This window comes from Haliaeetus albicilla, chromosome 4 (genome assembly GCF_947461875.1).
Source record: "Haliaeetus albicilla chromosome 4, bHalAlb1.1, whole genome shotgun sequence".
Taxonomy (NCBI): domain Eukaryota; kingdom Metazoa; phylum Chordata; class Aves; order Accipitriformes; family Accipitridae; genus Haliaeetus; species Haliaeetus albicilla.
The window spans coordinates 12,322,445-12,338,218 of NC_091486.1; the positions used below are offsets into that span (position 1 = coordinate 12,322,445).

The window sequence follows — 15,774 nt, forward strand, 5'->3', positions numbered from 1 at the left end:
AGGCCCCAGATCCCGTCAGTGCCACCGGGTGTCACTCGGTCCTGGCGGCTCCTGCATCCTAGCAATGGTGGTGTGCACGGTGAGGGGGTTTGTTTTGCTGTTTGCTCCAGATTTGGAGAAATCTGAGCAGAATCCTTCCAAGCTCAAACCCCCTGTTGGAAATGCAGTCAGACACTACCTACAGCATCGCTAACAGAAATACAGCGACAGGGAGAGCCTGCACAGGGCAGGCACCCATCCTGTGTGGCAGAGCCAGAGATCAGCAGCCCCCAGCCCACGCTGGGGAGCTAGGCAGCATCTGAGGCTCCCCCAAGAAGACAGCTGTGGCTTTCTCAGTGCCTTGGCAAAGCTCAGACCTGTGTGCCATCAACCCCTCAGGATGCCTTGAAGAGACTCAGCTGATGCAGCTGCATGGGGTCACCATCCTTACAGGAGGTTGCTGTTTCCAGGTCAGCCCCCCTTGGCCATGCCTTTGGTGGGAAGCGCTGCCCCAGGCACCCCTACCTCTGCTCAGAGGGTTTTAGGACCCCTCCAGTCCCTCCTCTCTCAGTGAGAGAGAGAGAAGCCAGATGCAGCGGTGCTGTAGAGTTATGGCTCAGCAGCAGCAGCATGTAGGCTATTTTCTGTGCAGTAGACCTGGGAAGATGGGGGCTGCAGAGAAGGACTCCACTTGCTGCTGTCCTGGCTGCTCTGTGAATGTGCTGACTGTGGTGAGGAGAAACAGCCCACAGCTGGGATGGTACAGTGGAGCAAAAAAGGCAGACCAGTAAAACCAAAAGGCATTGGACCTGAACTGGGTAGAGACACTTGCTTTGCTGCCTGGGAAGAGCACAAAGTAAAACAGTGACCTTTTATTTCATCAGTTGTGTCCCCTCATTGAGCCCTATCTGCTGATTCCGCTGAAGAAAGCACGACTGAGCTCTCACTGGGCTGGAAAAGCAGCACAGTGCCAGGAAAAGGAACTTTTCTCCCAGACCTGTGCATTTTCTTTGTATGTTAAACTTGGCCTGTAGGGCTACCTCTGCAATCCTAAATCTTCACATATGTAACCCGTTGGAGAATCTTTATGTTGGAGACGTTAGATGAACCAGAAGGAACCCAATATGACTTTGAAATCTCAGCACGAGTCTGCATGGTTGGCAGTAAGAGAAAACTGGACCCCCTACTTTACCCTGTAAAAAAGAACAATTGCCTTGGAAATAATTCAGACACAATAAATGTGGGACTCCTTCATATTAACTGTTTTCAGTTGCAGATTTATAGCCTAAAATTAAGCAGATGTTGAGTGTTGAATAGAACACTTAAAAACACAATAGCAAGTTGAAATCATAGTTTCTCTGCACGTAGCAATCAGTAATTTCAATTATTTATTGGAATACAATTAATATATAATAAAATGGAGTAAGATACTACTTAAGAACATAGAAATATTGAAGAAGTTAGCGTGAAAAACAGTAACAGATTTTCAGGTCTTCCAAAATGGTGCAAATATTTTTGGATACAAGATAGACAACTTACAAAAGGATTTGCAAAGTATTTTCTATGTCCTTTAAGGACTTTATTTCAAATAAGGAATTCAGCCTTGAAATAAATAAAATAAAGGTTGGTGTTATCTGTGCCCCTGAACTCATGTTCTGAAAAGAGGACAATCAAATCTCCAGGAGTTTGTCTCAGTATTAGCATTGTGTTACGCTCATTTGCCTCTATTTCACAATAGAGAGATCAGAGAGACTTCTGCGAGGCCAAACAGAAGATATTGATAATCTCTGGTAGAAGCGATATGCAGAGCTCAGCTTAGCCTTTTTCTTCTAAAGACTAATAAAAGGCAGGGTAATCTGGGCTGTGCAATTCACAGTACATTAACTCAAAGCTGTGTATCATGCTTTTTGTGTTGTTCATCACCACACCAGTCTGAAAACACTTGCACTGTTATCCAGCTGGAAGGCAGAGCAGGGCTCAGCAGCTAACCAAGCTGGAACCAGTCTGAGAGTGCTCTCAGCACCCACGGAGCAGAGGAATAGAGGACATTTGATTTAGGTCCAGAGCTGTGCAAGACTGGCCCTTACAGTATCCAGGAAAACAGCAGCAGGCAATGAAAGCAGGAAGTAATTTGGAAACTGATACAGAAAGCCCCCATTTACCTTAGGTTTGGACTAATTTTCAAAATAATTCCAGGGATTAAAAATAAACAAACATGGGAAATGAAAATCTTGCACCTATTTAAAAAAACCCCACAGATTTATACAAAACAGTGAGCTGGAGAGGCTGTTGTTTTCATCCCTCTGCTGCAAGACGGGAGCAACACCGCCTGGGTCATTCCTGATATGCCTTCTAATAGGGTCTCCAAGATGGAAGTGCTACAGAAACATGCTTCATTTCTTCAATCTATGATTTTAATCCATTTCTTTTTGTCCCATTTGCCATGTACACTGAGATCAAATTGTTTCCTTTAGCTCAGTCTTGCATACTGGATTGTAATCACATACCTTTTACTTTCCCTCTCTTTAACCTAAGCATCCCCAACAGCTTCAATCTTTTCTCATAACTCCTGCTCCCCAGGCTCTGATGGCTCTTGTTGCTCCCTCTGCACTTCTAGTAAGTCCACATTTTCTAGCAGCTTCTGGTAAACAGGGGAGCCTGCCGGGATGGCAGCTGTAGACCCTTACTCCAGAATTTCAACATCAGTTATAGCCACTGTCCACTTATCTAGGAATAAAATGTCTCAACAGATCGTTACCACAGCTGGAAGGAAATCAGAGATCCTCTTTTGAAGAGCTGATCTCCAACAGGAGGTAAACATGGAACTTGGTCCTGAGGTAGTTAGTAAAGGGACACAGGAAGCAAAACAGTGATGTGGTCAGAAGCCTTTTAACAGGACAAGGTGAGCCCACCATTTCCACAAAAGTCACCCAGTCCCTAACAGATGGTGATAATAACATCACGTACCAATACCATGTACAATGGCGGCTGGATTTGAACTGGCTATCAAGTGGCAAAAGGCTTTTAAATTCACTAGCATTCATGTCGATTATATACTCCTAATGAGCTTCTTGCTCCAAAATACACTTACAATTTTTAAAAACAAAATCAAATTATATCGGAAGAAAATAGTAAACCTCCATTAGCCTCATTAGCTTCACTTCATTTTTTACTGTGGTATTTTGATACAAGTGTATGGTGGAATAATTATCTTACAGATGGCACCAGATATCTAGTTACTAAAATTAGTATGAAGTCCCTGGTGTTATTTTTAAAATACATGCTTATTTTTGTAGATCTACAATAGCCTCCAGAAAAAAAAATTATCCTCAAAAGCTTCTTTTGTGCTAGGATCATGTAACAGAAAGTAGAGCTCTAGGGTTTAATTCCTATCAATCAACAAAATGAGTTTCACACTACTCCCGGCCAGAAGAGTTAATATACACAGCACCACAGGTCATCAGAGAAGTGCTTAAAATAAATCCAAGAGTGGGTGAGTATTGCTACATTTTGCCATCCCCTGTATTGTTCTTCTAATTTTGTAAAGCCCCAATCACTGAAGGAATTACTAGAGGCACTTAAGTTGTCCTACTGATCCTAGCACCTTTCATCGAACTCGGGCAGCTCTAAGGAGCTGTTCAAACACACAGGGCTGTCCCTTGGAAACATTTCGCTGCTGTTATGAGTCCCTGATGTCCCCCAGAACAGGGAAATATTTGAGCAGGTTTTTAAACAGAGGACAAATAAAAAGTAGATGTCTTTAAAAATACAGGCCTCCGAGGCATCTCAGGTTTCCCCCTCTGTAGCGAGCACAGAAGACTGCTTATCTTGGCTCCAAAACAGATTGATGTGTTCAGCCGGAAGATTCACTATAGCTGACAGAGAACATTTCCTTCGTCGTATTGCTTCACCATGCAAGGAGATAACTCAGACTAATAATATTCTGTCTCCTTTTTATCCTCCTATAGCCTACGCATAACTTAATACTTAATTCCAAAGGGCTCGCAGAGGAGATTGGCCCGGTGCTAGTTTCATTTACACACATATAAATCAAAACTCAGTCTACCGGAATTGATAGCACTGCACTAGTGTTAAAAAATAAAATCATCAGCGAGGCCAGAAAATTCCCCCTCAGCTCCTCCAGTCATAAACACCATGTTATCCTAGATTCAGTCACGCCCTCCAAATTTCTAAACATCGCATCCCATTTAAATTTGCATATAAATAGGAGCTATCCTGATTCACAAGAAATACAGCTTTGCCTACCCAGAAAGCATTAGTGCAAATGTAAAATAAGCAGAAAATGGCAGAGTGGTAGAAACCTGGCATCCGTGGCAATTATCTTTACTTCTAAAGAATAGCGTCTTCATTTCTTAGTAACTAATTATAGTGGAACTGTTTGGAAAAAAGGACCTCATAATACGCCTGAAAGAACCAGTGTACAGCACCGAACCAGGACCACTTTTGTCCGCAGTGTCAGATACCCACTTGCAACCTCCTCCTAGTACCCAAGCCTGCAGGATCAGGCTTTTGAATCTTCCAGGACCCCTAAGTTACCCCAGGTACTATGGACTGCAAGGGTACCATTTTGGGATATGAACAAACCGCGTTCCTAGATCTGAAGTCTTAATCCCCAAGCAGTAATCCTCAGCCACCCAGGAAACCCCACTGACTGCAGGCACCTGCCTGACCATGACTCACAGCTGCATCAAAGCCCTCCCTATTCTGCTCTAACTCAAACACACATTGCTGCTTTCAGAAACCCCACATTATTATTCTGGTTTTGAAGGAGGAATTGCAGAAAGCTGAATCAGAAACTTTGAAAACCACTAGCAAGACCCTGGTTTTACTTACCCTAATCTATCATCATATTTCATCACCAATCTCATACCTGCTCAAAGCTCCCAGCAATGTGCCACCTCTGCCCCCTCCATTAAGATATAAAACAAGGGTTAAGTGACAGATAGTATCAATGTGGATAGCAATCTGTCTCACTCAGAAACCATTGTGCCAGGAATAAAGAAAGAATTATTATACTGGTGTCAATATGATAAATTACAGTCTCTTTTTTTTCCCTAAAGAAGAATTTCTAGCTTTTCAACTAGCACAGAAAACTCTCCCCCTTTCAGCACTCTGAGCATCAAAGCAGTTTCTCCTGACATCCTGTTTGGAGTCTCTGCTAATGAAACTGTTTATTTTGGTGGATGGCTGATCATCATAGAATCAGAATGGATTGGGTTGGAAGGGACCTTAAAGGTCATCTAGTTCCAACCCCCCTGCCATGGGCAGGGACACCTTTCACTAGCCCAGGTTGCTCAAAGCCCCATCCAACCTGGCCTGGAACACTGCCAGGGATGGGGCATCCACAACTTCTCTGGGCAACCTCTTCCCGTGCCTCACCACCCTCACACTGAAGAACTTCTTCCTTACACCTAATCTAAATCTACCCTCTCTCAGTTCAAATCCATTACCCCTTGTCCTATCACAACAGGCCCTACTAAAAAGTCTGTCCCCATCTTTCTTACAAGCCCCCTTTAAGTAATGGAAGGCTGCTCTAAGGTCTCTCCAGAGCCTTCTCTTCTCCAGGCTGAACAACCCCAACTCTCTCAGCCTGTCTTCATAGGGGAGGTGCTCCAGCCCTCTGATGCAGTTATTCATTGCAGCACTCATCTTGGATTAAATATGAACTGGGAGCCAGTGATATGAATTCAAACTGTTCTTTCCATGTATTTGTTTCCAAGAAGAAAAGTTTGAAAGCTCTGTTGGTTGCCCTTGTTAAAGTGAACAAAATGTTTAGGAAAATGAGTTTTCAGTGTTTTCTCACACCACACAGGTTACACAATCCCACGTGCCAAACCCATGAAGTTTCTGGTCATGTTTCCCTCCTACAGCAGTGAGTTCACAGCTGCGGCACCAGACAAAACAGGACTAAGAGGAACCTAAAGAAGTCACCTCCTGATTCATCATCCCCTCTCCCTAACATTTATACCCATGCCAGAGGTTTGCCTATAGAGTTATGGAGGAATCTAAGAAGAAATTATATTAGTTATTCTAGTGCTAATGGGAATCCATTAGAAATTTTTTCTTCATGTCCAGTCTAAGCTTCCCTTGCTTCGGTGTAACACTTTTGTTTCTTGCCCTAACCCTACGAACCCTTTCTTTTTGCAGCATCACAACATGCTTTCAAAGACTCTTCTCACTCTCTTCTGTTCTCTACGCTGAGCAACCTCTACCCTTTTAATCCTTCCTTGACAGGCCACTTTTTCTAGACCTCTGATCACTCTTGCTGCTTTCTGCTCCACACTTCTCCATGTGTAATGTCCCAAACAGGAACCAGTATGCTGGTTAGTGTCTCCACAGAACCAATCTGCAAGGATCCTTGGGAAACTGGTGAAGGTGCTTCATGAGTAGCCAGTCCCTCACTGCTGGGCACATATTCATGATGGGAGGTTGTACCGCAGGGGAAGGAATAGTCTCTGGTGTAACTAGAGAGATGTCCTTCAAAGGCTTCAAACATCAGGGCAGAACAAGACTTTGCAGCAGGGACCAGGAGGAGGAAAGCTTTTTTAGTGTTTCTAGAGAGACAAGCAGCTGGGTCTTGTATTAGCTCCTTCAGCACGCACCTCTGTCCCCCAGCTTCTGCATCATCAGAGAAAATTAACTGCTGGACTGATTCAGAGCGATGCAACTAAAAGCAGCATCAAAGATTGAGCTAATCGATTTAGTTGTGTGGGAGTGGGGAACAGAAGGGATGTATCTTGCTATTGCTGCCACCTCCGTGAGGGAAGACCAATTAATACAAGAGGTTGACATGTTAGAAGGTAATTTTTGCTGTGCAATTGCTTGCAACCCCAAGCAATGTCATATCTTCATACTTGCGACCATGCAAAAAATGATAAGATGTAAGGGAGCAGTTTCATTACTGCAGCAGCTGGAGGGGGATTGCCAAGCCCTGGGACATGCACTCCCAGGGAGTGACCTACTGCTCCCCCAGCCCTGCAGCATGTCCGTAATCTCTCTCACAATATGGCTGAAAATAGAGCTGGCTAGAGAAAAAAAGGGGAGTGGGTGGGGAGAAAAGCAAACTAATTCAGCTTATTACTAAAACCTTGATGAGCAAAAGTCCAATGCAGAAAAAAAATGCATTGCCAGAGGACTTGTGAAGTCTAGGAAATGAGCACTGGCAGATCTGGCACACGCGGCTGCGTTTGCCCCTTGCTCTGCGCAGCCGAGCGATGAGTCTCCAAACAGCCCTCGACTCTCTTCCATACCAAACACGGGACCTTTGTTCTCTGCACATTGTGTGTTTAAGGAACTGAGGGTGTTTCTGGGCCCCTACCTCTTCACTTCTGGATGCAGCCAACTCCTCTGCCCTTTAGGTGTCAACTTCACACTCTGCAAAAATATGAGCACTGTTTAACAGGTCATACCTGGGGTTTAAAAAAAGAGGGAGCTCCTGGATGGCACAGAGTGCGTTATTGCAACCCTGAACATCCCTTCTCAGCCCCTCACTTGCCCTGGGATAACCTTCACCTCAATAACCAGTGCAGTGGCAATTGAGTAAAGATATTTGGCAAGCTTGAAAATAGGGAAAGGAAGCTGGATGAAGGGGTACATAGCCTTGTACTCTTGGAGGCATTAAACATTGGTTCAGAAATACCTACCTGGGCACTGAACCCTATAAACTGTCTCCCAAAGCTTGCAAAGATAAATATACACTGGCAAAAGACCTTTCCTCCAGCATCCCTGGGAAAGGGATGGAGACCTGCAGATTGGAGGAGGGACGTGGGAACTAATGTGGGGAAAGGTGCTGGTTTACAATCAGAACCACTTGAAATGACTTTCTTTGAAAGCTTCCCTCTTATTCCACCCATGTTCCTTCCCAAGCCCAGAGAAAGCTCTGGAAAGTGCTGGAACAGGAAGATCTGCATCCTCACACAGGGCAGGCTCTCCTCCCCAGCAACTACAGTCCCCTACCTCAGCTCTCCTGAACTTCCCACAAGGTATTAAAAAGCAACAGCAGTCTCTCTCCAGCTTGCTATATTTAGCTGCAGACCTCTAAGCTCTGTCCTCCCTTTGCACTCCTCTAGAAGAGCCATACAGTAACATGGGGAATAAGAGCTGCTCCTCATTACTGTCATGAGCCTGAAGCTCGGGTTTGCTCGCACTGCCTCCCCTCTGGGGCTCCTGCATTGCTGCATGTGCGATAAAAACCATCAGAGTATACACACAAGGAGGAAGGGAACCCTTTTGTTTCTCCGTCCCAAGAACTGAAGGTACTAAATGTTAATACTTGGAAATCAGCAACTGCCAAGAACAAGTTCCTCACCCACCCATCCACCCTAAGCTTTGAAGTGTTTTCTTTCTAGCTTTACCTTGGCACGCTGGCCAAATAAGTCACAAGTTTCCGAAGGTCTTCCTGCCTTATTCTGTCGTGATTGCTGCGGGCTGGGAAGGTCAAGACAGGACCACCTCGTTTATCACGGCCACCTGCGGAAAATAAAGGATTGTTAGAAAATCAGGCAGGAAGCACACGTCAAAAAAACTATGTGCACTGAATTGATAAACATAAATTACGGCACATTCAAGAGCCCGTGCACTCTTTGTAGCTTCCAGGCTTGCCTAATTGAGGAAGACATGCTTGCATTTGCTGGAGCTCCAAAGCAGGGGAAATAAATAAAAAAAAAAAAAATAAACAAGCCCAACACACAAGGAAAATTGCTACTAGCATTTCTTCTGGTTTTCACCTAATCCCTTCAAATGTAATGTAACTGCCAATCCAAGCAGGCAATGCTAACGAAATCTTACTGCGGGGATAGCTTTAAACTGGTCAACACCAAGAAAGTGAAAGTATTTTTCACTGGTACTCAGTGTGTTGCATTGTTCATTGCCAGAAAGTCTACAATGTCCTGCCAGTGAGAAGTGATGTATCCCAGTAATGTTTATGCAGCAAGACATTCTAATCTATCTGGCAATTCATTAGAAATTGAAATTTTGATTAGAAGTTCATGCCTCCTATGCTTTCTATTTAGAGAGTGTTGTTGGCAATTGGAATGATTTTTGGTTTGTTTTTTTCCTGTAGCTTTCCTGTCTTAAAATCCACTCCTTTTAAACCGCCAGTGTCTGGCACTTCATCATTTACAGCAATTGTCTAAAGGCTTAGCCATAAAGGAATGACTCTACCCTGAATTATACAATCACAAATATAGGGGTGAATACAGTCTATTCTACAGCACCTTATTTTATTCTCTGCTGGGAATAAAGTTTAATAAGCTTGAAACTGAAGTCTAGTGCCTCAATGTTTAGTTCTTTCTTCACATATTATCACAGGATTTTTTCAGGAATTGCATGTTGTTAGATATGTGTTCGCATTGTTATCTAGGAAAAAAGTCATAGCAAAATTACAGTCCAAAAAACTAGCATAGAACTGCAAAGACCTTGAAAATAAGCTGTAAAAATGCAGATGAGTTTGTGCTTTTCAATGGAAAGTATAATCCTCTTAACAGAAATATCACTTCTGAGAAAGGAAAATCACGTGCTTCTCTGAACTAATTTACCTGGCCAACAAGAAGAAAAAGCTACACTAGGACACGCACATCTCCAGCACAGATCCATGCTGCTTTCTCTCATGCAGAACACAGGACTCTGTGGGGCATGACTTCTGTAGGGGTCCTAAACACCCTAATTCAGTAGGAAGAGCCCTAAGAGACTCTGCTGTAAAAGTAGGATTGGCATGAGAGCACATGTGCGCTTGGAAAAACAGTATCCTGGATCACCACAGGGCAAAGAATTTCTCTGGGCAGAATTCAGATCAGGAATCAAGGAGGTGCCTCATATGGCAGGAGTTCCTGCAGGAGGACAAACCAGAAAACAAACTGATGAGATACACGCATGTACCCCCAAGGCACAGGTTTTCTAGCTGGCCCTGCATACAGAACAGAGAAGTCACTTATAGATCCAGCTCCCATCTCTCAACGTACCCCTGTCCAGTCCATTTTATTCCGAAACCGTCCATTCAGTTGATGTCATGATAGGTACTAGCTCACAGCACAAACCTTCTAGCACAAAGTATCTCTCTATGTGCTCACAGTCACACAGAAGCAGCTAAAAATAGCAATATTGTTATTATATACACATTTTGTTCAAATATATATATATTTTTAAAAATTGCTAAGTCCTGTCTAAAGAGTTTTCTACAGCACTGCAGATTGTACAAGTCAAAGTCTGTTACATAAACTTCATCTACACAGATAGAGATGCCAGTGTTACCCTATGTGTTACAGTTTGTCAGCATTGAAATTCCCACAGTTTTCAATGGACGTTATATACCTGAAGGGCTACATCGTGCAACTCTCCCCTGGAGCCAGGTCATGTCCGATTTGTCCAGGGGTATAAATGGAGAGACAAACAAAAGATGCCATCTTCATTTTGAGCCCTCGTGCAGCCAGGGGTGCATATGGAGTACAAAAACTGTCCTGCCTAATCTCCACCCAAATCTCTGTGCCTCATGTTTGCCTTTGGCACCGCACCATGAAGGTGAGGAAGGTCCATGGGAATTCGGTGTCGGCTTGGCTGATCCATGCCTCTGCCACATAGCATGAGAATGGGGGTGTAATATAACAAGGATTCAATTTACAAGGAAATAAGCTCATTTTTATTTTCAGATCTATATACATATATATTTATTAAAAAAAAATAATCCTTATTTTAAGCACATTCTCCCTTTGTTGAGATTATTTCACACACCGTAACAATGCCAAAAGCATTATATCATGCATGATGTGTCCAACAGAAAAGCAAGCCAGCCTATAGAATGGCAAACCAATGTAGTAACTAAAGCTGGGGGGAAATATTTTTTCAACACAGGAAGCTTTTCAAGGTTTTGAAAAATTTCCCATCATATCAAGATGTAACCAAGGCTTTCAAAAGCTTCCAAATATTCACTGAAGCAGAGACCTGAACTTGAACTGCATCCCAGAAGAACATGCTACCCGCTACTCAGTCAGGCTCCCTCTCCTCCTCCATTCCCAATTAATTAAATATTACTACAAAGTGGAAAAGCACTAAGAGATGAGATCAGGAGACATCCAAGCCCACAGTTATAATCCTCTCCCAGGATATGAAACACCTGGGAAGGGCCACAAGCAGGTAAGCAGGAGCCCTGCAGCCCTGATCGCTCTGATGCTGCCCGTTCACATCGGCTTGGTAAACCAAAAATTGTGTTTCTGACCAGGGACCTCTTTCCCACCTACAGTTCCACCAAAGTGAGCTCTGGGGAAGGAGGGAAAAAAAAAAAAAAAATCTAAATTCTGGTATGCTGAAAAAGTTAAATCAGAAAATTCTTGACCCTTTTACTAAGAGTAACACAAGGATTTCAGCTACAGAAAAGGAAACAGGGTCCAGAACATTCCTGCCCTGTCTTCGCTTCAGGATAAAAATTGTCCCTCAACAGTTCATCTACAGTGTCCTCAGGGGAGCTGGATAAATAAGGCTCTAGCACAGAGTCAGAAGTTACTAGGACAGACCAGAGGAAATGGGTTAATTCTCGTTGGAGGAAGAAGGTTACATGATGACCCAGTTGGAGGTTTCTGGATGATGGAAGGATAAATAAGTGCCTGGACCGATTCCTTCTAGTCCTATGGCACAGAAAAACAAGGAAACATGCGGCAGCTCTCAAGAAATGTGAGGTTTAGAAACAAATGTTTCTCATTTGTGATAAAAGTACAGCTCTATGCTTTGAGCAATAGGGTGAAATTATTATTACAAGTGCATCGTACATATTAAAATCCTTCACTTGTTTCCAAATTATTCATGAGCAATCCCTAATTTTTATGAATGCCTGCATAATTTACAATTTTATGAAGAGCCTTCATGAAGAAACGTCAGGTTTCTTCCAGAACAAACCACGGTATGTTTAATTCACCATAAGACTTGCAGAGTTCAGTAACTGTGGTTTACTCTCTTAAATACTAATAATATGTAGCTTTTCCATTGCACTTTATAACTGCAAATCTCAGCTTTTCTAGGCAGACTAAATGAGATGTTACCACCATCGAACTTTAGACACCTAACATGCCTATATTAGGACCCTCATCTCCTTTAACAGAGGCTCCAGACAGGTAGCAACAGCAACTAAAAGAGAAAAAAACCTTTTGGCATTGTCTATACAGGGAGTCTATACCTTTCCTCTTCTTTATTATTAACTCCTTTTTTACTGAGGGGAATAATGAGGTACAGAGAGGGGAAGAAATTCAACCCAGATCCCACAGCAAGCCACTTGAAGAACCAGGAGCAGAAATTAGGTTTTCTGACTCTTAGTCCACTGTATTAGAGCTTCATAGTGCTTAGGCTAAAAGTCAGCAACTAAAAACATTACAGAAACTCTGTCTCTGCTTGTTAGTAATCCACCCAAGGAGGCTAATGTTGCTCCAAGTCAGCCAATCTTGCCCCAAGTCAGCCATGATCTCAACACCAATTTTATATGCACAGTCTCTTCAGAGAACTACCCGGCACATTGTTTCAAAAGAAAATAAAAAATGGAAGGAAGTAGAGAGTCTCAATTGCTCTAATCAGTGTGTCCCATCTCCTGCCTCCCACTGGGCTCACAGACATGGGATGCAATAATCAAACATGTCTTTAGGTTTGCTAATTACAGTTATTAAATGCTAAAACAAACAGCTGATAATTTCTAATTGTTTTTCAAGGTGGGTTTTCATGGGCTTTGCTCTGATTTAGGGAGACAAACAGATGGCCTAGTTATTAGTGGTCTGGAAAAAGGAGTCAGAAAAACACACATTCTTCAGGGCACAAAGTACACTGAGAACAAATATTTAGCCATATATCTCTTGCATTCCTCCTACAAAATCCTTTGTTGATGGCCTTGCCTGTCAGTGGCTTGCTTGCCAGTTCTTCCCATCTCCCTTTCTTCTAGCCTATACAGAAACCATTGCTAAATTCAGCATTTGTTCCCAGAAATAGGATTACATCATTTTTTTCTCCTCAAATCATACAGGGGATATTGCAGTGATGGCATAAGGCATCGTGATGCATACCACATTAAAAGAAAACATTAAAGAAACCTCAAAAAACCTACATGGGAAGCAGGCAGCATAGTCAGTGACCTGATAACCACTTTTCTGGTCAAGCCTGCAACCAAGAGGAAAGGGACTCCAGCCATAAGATCCCTGTCCTGGCAGCTGCCTAAACTGACATCTTAATCGTTTCAGTGGTGGGCCCAAAGGTTTCTGCCTATGGTGGCTCCAGCTGCCCACGGGTAAGTCAAGATGTTGGCCAACCCCAAGTGTTACTTATGTGAACTCAGTGTACGGGTTTTCCCAATTTCAGGTCCTGAGGCACAACCATCCCTAATAATATACAAAAAGCTGAAATGCCAGCTTTGTGTAATCCTGTTTAGGACAGGAAATTATCAGTTTCCTTTAATGCAGACTTCTTGTATACAACAGATAATTATTTTATCTAGCTCCATTTTCAAGCTGCATTTCTCCAGTTCTGTCAGCCATTCTATCATGATACTTACCTGCTTGCATTTATATAGCTTTAAGGGATTCAGGCCCTCTGCTTCCTTTTGCACTCTCTTTATAAGCATGAATTCACAAGGATTAACCAGAGACACAGACAAATGTCCACACGTGTAAAGGCTCCCAAGCACCTTGTCTAAGCTCCTGCAACACATCAGCAGTGGAGACAGGAGCAGTACACAGTGTCTCTGGCCTCTGTTCAGATGTCTACTGCAGTTCAAATGAATATGCAGCTTCATCTGACTCCTGCAGATCATAAGCTGATCAATCTTGATGTTGCAGACTTTGCTGAGACCATAAGTGAGTTTCCAGAGGAGTTGAAATGCTCCTTCAGATGGTATTTCAGTCCAAAATATGGTGAAAAAATGAATTATAATGAAGAGAACTAGGAGACAGAATGAGTTCAGCTGATGTCAGGCGCCTCCATAAAATGACAAACAATATGCTCTGGAATTCTAAATCTAATTGACAGACTTCCTAGGAAAGCAAAGTATCAAGAAATTGGTATCCAGAGTCTTAAAATAATATTCTTTTCCCTGCCATAGCTGAGCTCTGTGAGAGTCTGCTTGCTACCAGAGCTCCTGTGAACAGACCTCTACACTAAAACTCCTCCAGCTTCAAGAGGGACTAATTTGTTGTAAGGGTCATATATAGGATTAACTGTATGACCACCCCCAAATTCAGTTGGTTCCACAGCAGGTGATTCTAGTGCAACAGTGATGAAAATTTAAGCTCCCACAACAAGCCCACGTGCAAATTAACACAGCTGCAATGCAGTCACCAGGTCCTGATCCTCCAGTGTGTTGCTCTTTGCAGCATCCCATATCCCAGAGTCAATTGCCTGAATCAAATCCTAATGGCCAACAGTTGCAACATTTAGGGTTAATGAATCCAAAAACAAGGCTGTATGTTCCACCAGAAGATCACTTAGCAGAATAGATCAGAGGCTGTTGATGTGATGCTCAGTGCAGCCACTGGAGGATCCGATTTCCCCCCAGGTAGATTTGTTCCGCAGTCACCCAGAGCCAACGCGTGGATTTGAAAAGACCACGTGTTGTGGCTTGTAATACACCTTTGCTGATTTATGCAAGTATTTGGGGGTACTTCTTCAATTTTAAATGTTTACTTGCCAACAAGCCACTGGGAAAATTGTCTCATTTTCCACAGAAGAAGTTATTGCCCCAGCAAAGCAAAACTAAGAACAAGTGAAACTCATTAAAACGAAGGAAGAGCTTCTTTGTATAGAAGGTAAAACTTCCAGAGAGAGTCCAGAGGATCCTGTTTCTTCCTCTGGAAGAAGCTGGTTTGCTGTAAAGTAGCACCAGTACCCTCCTCTTCAATGCTGGCCCTTATTCACACCTATGCAAACCTCGCTGACTTTTGCCCCAGCTGCAAATTAGTTTTTTGATCTTGCCTCCTCTATCACAGATGTATGGGAATAGCTGTATATACTTAAAAAACAATAAAGCAACTGTACAAAACAAACCCCAAATCTTCTAAACCAAAACACTCCACTGCACACCCTCTTGCCCCTGGAGAAGAGAAGGGAAAAAACCAGCACGTGGCAATGCCAGTCATGCTGCTGATGGCCATACTGACAGGCACTCCAAATTCGTGCCACTGGGCGTAACTTCAGAAGCTGTACAGAGTAAGGAGAAACAAAGAGATGCCATATTCACCCTGATCACACACTGTTTGTCTTCCTGATTTGAGATAAGCACAGAGAAACAGCAATAGCAAAGTTTCTGATGGTCATCAGCAAAGGGAAATATGTGATAAACTGATTTAATATAACTGGCTGCTCAGGTTTGCCACGTCCCCAGCAGGTAAGTCCTCAATAGCTACAGCCAAGTGGAGGATCCTGCAAATTAATGAAAGTTCAGGGGAGAGTTCAAGCTATTGGACTCATGTAATTGCTATTAGGAAGTCTTTCCCCCACCCTGGGTTTAAGAAGAAATTCAGTCTAGAGCTGGAAAACACTAGCAGATGAAAATGTTTCTGAAGTTGCACATTCCAGCAACGTTTTTCCATTTCAAATACCCTATGTTTTCCCACAAAAAAAGGATTAAAAAACCCCAACCATTGCTAATACAGAGAGGATATCCAGTTGTGAATTTCAGTGCTTCTTGTCAGTTAAAATTGATTCCTTAGGAAAAAAACATAAGCCTACAAACCAAAGCTCCTTCATAGAAATAAGGAAGTTTTCAGAGTTGACGAGTCTCATCAGTGGGACAGGAGAGCACACCTTACTGCAAAA

At 43.0% G+C, this 15,774-nt stretch overlaps 1 protein-coding gene across 11 annotated transcripts in view; it reads right to left on the reverse strand.

Annotated features, from left to right (window-relative positions):
* KALRN (kalirin RhoGEF kinase) overlaps positions 1-15,774 on the reverse strand; it is a 530,488-nt gene that overhangs the window by 340,664 nt on the left and 174,050 nt on the right. For all 11 annotated transcript variants that reach the window (XR_011324291.1, XM_069780931.1, XM_069780932.1 and 8 more), the window contains exon 3: positions 8,355-8,469. Coding sequence is in view for 10 of the 11 variants with exons in the window: in XM_069780931.1 (XP_069637032.1) it covers positions 8,355-8,469 (115 nt within the window). In the remaining variant the exon portion in view is untranslated. The remainder of the gene's footprint in view (positions 1-8,354; positions 8,470-15,774) is intronic.